This window comes from Corvus cornix, chromosome Z, assembly GCF_000738735.6.
Source record: "Corvus cornix cornix isolate S_Up_H32 chromosome Z, ASM73873v5, whole genome shotgun sequence".
Classification (NCBI taxonomy): Eukaryota; Metazoa; Chordata; class Aves; order Passeriformes; family Corvidae; genus Corvus; species Corvus cornix.
The window spans coordinates 44,486,515-44,492,514 of NC_046357.1; the positions used below are offsets into that span (position 1 = coordinate 44,486,515).

Sequence of the window (6,000 nt, forward strand, 5' to 3'; positions counted from 1 at the left end):
ACTGTCAGCATGCAATGGCAGCCAACATAGATCAGAAAATTAAATTTACAAACAGCCATAGAGAGAACTTTCTCGTGATACCTCAATCCTCTGATAAGATAGGGGAGTATCCTCCTCAGACTGATGCTTCAGGAGATTAAAAAAAGTGTTTCCATCCCCTGCCTCCCCTTACTACTACAGCTGAAACTTTATGATTTATTTGTCCTTCACAACATACAATTTATTATGCCAGCACTACGGTCACCTCACTGTTTTGGTCCTACGCATGCACTTCCTCAGTTGCGGCTCCTGCCATGGCAAGGCCTTCTCAGCCCGGCAGGACACGGGGTCGCTGCCACCACTGCCGTCAGCAGGTGTCGAGGAGACACCTCCGCCACCAACGCCACGGGGACCTCCATCACCACCACTACGGGCTGCTCCGCCACCATCACCATGGGATGATGCTTCGCCATCATCACCATGGGATGCTTCGGCACCACCAGCACGGTCTGTCCCCAACACCACCACCAAGGAATGCTCTGCCACCAGCGTGGGCTGCCTCCACCATCATCACCTCGGGCTGCCTCTGCCACCACCACCAAGGGCTGTCCGGCCACCACCGGCGGGCGCTTGACGCCCAGCTCGCAGTCCCCCGGCCCGGTCGCACTTACCCCGCCGCCGCCCCGCGCACCGCGGCAGCGCCGGCAGCAGCAGCAGCAGCAGCAGGAGCGGCCCGGGGGCCCGGCCGCCCGCCGAGCTCATGTTCCCGCCGAGCCCCTCGGTGCCGCACAGCCCCGGGGCCTCTGCATCGTCCCTGGGGGCGGAGGGAGGGAGGGGAGCCGCGGACAGGGCAGAGCCCGAGGGTAGGGCAGAGCCCGCGGCCCGGACTGAGGGCGGCTGGCGCTGTCTCCCGGCGGGCGGGACGCCCTTATCGCCTCCGCCGCGCCCTCGGCCCCCCCGGCTTTCGCCCTCAGCGAGGCCCCTTTCCTTCCCGGCCCCACTGTCCGCAAAACCCTCTCTGTTCTTCTTCTTTTTTTTTTTTTTTTTTTTTTTTTTTTTTTTTTTTTTTAATTATTATTATTATTATTATTTTCCTTTTTTTTTCTTTTTCCTCTCTTTCCTGGCACAACCCCTTTCCTTCCCCGGGACACCGCCTCTGCCCGGCCAGGCAGGTGGCAAGGCTGATAAGGGCTGCTGCTGTCCATAGCCCGAGGGCGGGGGGAGAAACGGAGGGTAGGGTTATTTATGATTCCACGGAAGAGCGGCTGAAAGACACACCTGTTTGTACGCGGGAGCTGTGCCGCCCCCGGAAAACGGCACCGAGCAGCACGGAGCAGCACGGAGCGGCACCGGCCCCGGGAGCGCTCGGTGTGTCCCCGAGGGGACGGCATCGCAGCTGCGACCCCGCACGGCGCCGCCTGCGCCCCGGCGCCAAGTTGGCGCATCAGTCCTACGATGTACGAAACTGGTGCAGCCGTACACCGCCAGCCCGTGATGCTTGAAATAAATTAAGGCTTTCTCACTGCAGGCCTTAGCCGCCGCTCAGGTGAATCCCCAAACCTCGGGTTTAGGCAGCACCAGTAGCGCTGCCTGAAGAGTTTTCTGCTGCAGAAAGAAGAGTAGTAATAGCTCTAGCGCCCGTAGTCCTCATTCGTGTCCGTGAGCCTGCATCGTAGGAAGCTGCATAAACTACTTTTTATCGGCAAACACAGTTGCCCAGTTACCACAATAGAGGAGTGCCAAGGTGATGAATCAGGGAAGCCTAACACAAAAGTAGAATTAGGCACATTTGATACCTCTAATGAGCTCCCTGAAGAAGTTTTGCTCGCGTGCTCTGGTGGCTTTTCATTAATGCCCTTGAACACTAACTCAGCCCAGTCCTCCATCACCACTGCACTTAAGTGACATAGCATGATCTTTTACTGGTGTATTATAACAACAAACTCAAAACTATCTGTGTCTGACTTCAAGGGAAGCAGAACCCAGTTTCACCAAATTATCAACTTTATTGATTTATTTACATAAGTTGCTCTCTTACCGGTTTTGGTGCCTTTTTTTTTTTTTTTTTTTTTTTTTTTTAAATTACTCCTCTGCCTACTTAAGCATGTATACATTTTTAACCAGCTTCTGTTACACTTACTCATCTTGACCAGATTCTGGCAGCAGCCAGTTACATTGCAAGTCATCCTGCTTTTGGAAGAACACACTACAGATGTCATTACTGCAAATTTCTTCCTTAAAATTACTGAAAATGGAAGCATGCATTCTCAGTGGTGGTAAGTAGCTTACCATTATAAGGAATGGTTCAGATAGCAACTGTTCTGTACAACATATTAAAATGGTTTGGAAATTACAATGTTCCTCTTCCTTGGCAGCCCAGTGTGTAGCAGACCTACTAATCACTTCGATTTCTACCGTTCTTTTCATAAAAAGTAGTGGAAGCAACTTTTTGTAATTATAAACACCTCATACAGCAAACAGGAAAATATTTTTGGCATGAAGCCTGAAGAAATACATCATATTTATAAAGAGAACAAATTAAAAATTGTAATAGAAATATTATTTAAGGAAAGTAACAAGGAAGTGTATCAGCTGAAAAAAGTACAGGACATAGAATGGAACTAATGTCCTTGTTATGTTCCAGTCTATCATATCTCAAACAGACAATTAATTGCTGTATAAGACATACTTCAGAACCAAATTATTAAACTACACACAAAGGCTATTTTAAATTTAATGCATGGTCTTAAGAAATAAATGTCAAAAGATGTTGAGAGGTCATTTGTTCTGTTTTCTGCTCTACAACAAGGTCAACTCTATGATTCCTGACATACTTGTCTAACTTGCTCCTTATGCTGACAGTGATGTAGAATTCACAGCATTCCCAAACAATCTCTTCCAGTACTTCAGGTTTGAATCTACCACTGAGATTAATCACAGATCACTTCTGCCCTGAGGTCACCTGCCCAAGCCCTAGCTAATTTACATAGAAAGATAAGTAAAGATTCAGGAGGGTAAGACAGATTAGTGTCCCAACATGCTGATCCTTAATATCTTGGGCAAATCTTGCTTGTGTCATATAAAAATCTCTCTAATGAAAATACAGACTAACATCTACCTGTATTTTTTGTTCTGGATAGAATAAAATTTTTAATCTTTTCCTTGTTAAACCTAAAGGAAACCTCTTTCATAATTACAGTGTTTCCTTTGTCCCTAACATTAAATTATCCAGAAGATGTATGTACCAGTCAGTATTTGCTTCAATTTCTCTTCTTTGTGAAGAGAAAATAGTTGTGATGGTCAAAGTAACTGAATTAATCCAGAGATGCTTGGAAGTTTCCTGTGCATTTTTAGCTTGCAAGTGTCTAAATGCCAGTAATTGAAAATCAGAAAGGCAAGCTGGATTAAACTAATCCTCAGCCATCTGTATTTGTTCTGTGTCCTTTGCAGACAATGAATATCACCATGTCATCTAAATCTCTTTTTTTTTCTCCTAAGGATTTTTGGCATAAATTACACTGCTTATTTTGACACATGAAGACAAAATATTTGATACTAATAGCTCTTTCAGCAAACACATTTTTAAAAACACAGCAAATATCTTCAGCCAGAGTGAATAAATGTATTTCATCCTTGTTAACAGATCACTCAGCTATTCATAGTGCAGTTACATTCTTGAACAGCTTGCTACCAAGCACTTCTTTCCAACTGGCAATGAAAAGAGTAAGTACAGCTTGATGGAAGATTCCTTCTATCTGAATTCTGCCTCTCTTACCTATTTTAAATTAATCAAATTAATAACTGGTTTCTGGTCACCCACTTAGTTCCCAGAATAAGCAACAGCAATTGTCAAATCAGAAAAAATTGGCTGACCCTCTTCAGTTTCTATTGAAAATGCTTCAGCAAATATTGTGCAGAAGTAAAGCAGTCTCTTGTATGTTTGGGTTTTTTTTTTTTTTTTGGTTAAGGAAATGTTATCACTCAAGCTGTTTGCATTATTTCTGTCTGTACTCTTAGGGTGCCTATGCCACTGTCTCAGCTTCTAGCAGATGAAGTAAAGATGAAAAAGTAAATGAGATTTCTGCAAAAGCGTTGGATACCTGAATTTGAACCTTAAATACTGAATGCTTGTATACAATTTGCCTAGAGGATACGCCTTAGATGTAACATACATCAGAGCATGCCCTGTACATCTCATAACAAGGGCATAGTAGGTGATAAAGCCTGCTGACAGTTGCTGCTAATCAGAAAAGCAGCTCTCCAGAGCAAAAGGGCTGCTATCTGTGGGTTTTAGCATAGGAGACCAAACTGGGCTTTGCCACAAACCCACTGGGAGCTTTGATAAGATAACCCCTCTCTGCGTCTCTTCACTTCTCCCTCCCACTTAGATGTGCAACTGGGATAGTATTCCTACATAAGTGTGTATGGTGCAACATAACCTGTGGTAGAAGCCTGCATGCCACTGCAGTCTACCCCAGTTTTTAGAAGTTTTTAAACCACAATAACTTAGTGCATGTCAGTTTATAGGGCAGTGTCCTAGTGTTGTCAGGAATGTGATCTAAGGACACTGCTGATAGCCATTGCTTCTGACTGTTTCATGCTGTGCCATTATTTTGAGGGCTGTGCTGACCTAAGACCATAGTTAAGAGGAAAGAGGCAGAGAGGCATAAAGGAAAAGTTCAGAAAAGAACAGTAACAGCCTCCCCTTCTATCGCAGGAGGTCCGATGCTGGTCAGCACCAGTGTGCCATGACCTTCCTAGAGAGAGCGTCCTGCAAAGAACACCTCTGCCAGGGGCAGTGGCAGCAGGCTTCCCTGGGCCGCAGGTGATGTCAGCAAGTGTAGCAACTTCTCTGCTACAAGTGATTCCAGCTCTTGTGATTCAGCTCTTTGTGAAATCACCCAAGGCAAACTTGGGATAGAGAGACAGGAGCCTCATATAGCAGTTCCACAGGGGTAGCTTTTATTGTCCAGCAGCCTCTGTGAAGGGGAGGCCAGGGACAACAACTCCCTCTGAGGGGCACAAACAGGGGGCTTTTTTGGGAAATGCAGGGGGTGGGGTAGAAACCAAGTGGCCAACTGGGTACAGGCTATTACCATATAGAAACAAGGCATGCTGGGGGTGGTTCAGTTTCTCACCATGACCCTGAGGAAGGTTGCTCATCTCTGGGGAAGATCTTCTTGGCCTCAGGCCTCTCTCCTCCAAGGGAGTGCAGACGACTCTTGTGCCAAGGGCTCCCAGCCCTCCACACCCTTCATACGTTTTAAAAAAATAAATAAATGAACAAATAAAAAGTAATGTGATTTTTTTAGCTCCATGTAGATGAACAGACATCTTTACCTTTCAGATCCTAGAATGTATGCTAAAATCTGAAGAGAAGGAACTTGGCAACAAGACTCAGGTTTTCTTCTTTCCCAGGCTCCCCAAGCTCACCCACAGGGGTGATGGCCTTTCTACTGCAGCTGTATAAAACTTTAGAACAACTTATCAGTAAGGCAAAAATGAATGATAATTTATTTGATAAGTACACGAAAAAAACCAAATCCCACTGACTACAGTATTATCCTTGTATTATTCTTCTCTGACCATCAGCTTTGCAGTATTTTTGGGCAAGGTAAGTGTAAAAGTGAGTCTAAAAATACTAGATGGGAAACATGGCAACTTGTCAAATTATATTATCTATGAAGATAAATTCCATACTTGTGTCTTATGGGTTCCTGTGAACCTGCTTTAGCAGGAAAGTTGAATCAGACGATCTCCAGAGGTCCCTTCCAACCCCAACCATTCTGTGGTTCTGTGACCAGAGATAATAAACCAAACCATTCTGAAGCTGTTCAGGCAGCTGGGGATTCTTCTGCCATGGCATCTTTCTCTATGGACCAATTGTATTTTGTCACCAGGCAATCTCATATTTGCATCAACACTTTGTAGTGGGAAAGAAAAGGGAATCTAATAACCATACTTTTCATAGTAAATACCTCAACCTTCACTCTCTGAGTTGTTCTGTAAGCAATTAAACTT

The 6,000-nt window shown here is 45.1% G+C and overlaps 1 protein-coding gene across 4 annotated transcripts in view; it reads right to left on the reverse strand.

Moving 5' to 3' along the window:
- SUSD1 (sushi domain containing 1) overlaps positions 1-5,189 on the reverse strand; it is a 46,809-nt gene extending 41,620 nt beyond the window's left edge. For 2 of the 4 annotated variants that reach the window (XM_010401321.3, XM_019286873.2), the window contains exon 1: positions 5,118-5,189. In XM_010401321.3, coding sequence (XP_010399623.3) covers positions 5,118-5,142 — 25 coding nt within the window. In that variant the 5' untranslated portion in view covers positions 5,143-5,189. Of the gene's footprint in view, positions 1-650; positions 932-5,117 lie in introns of those variants that run through there. The other 2 variants (XM_010401320.3, XM_039567336.1) reach the window with 2 other exon arrangements.
- Positions 5,190-6,000: the final 811 nt, after the last annotated feature.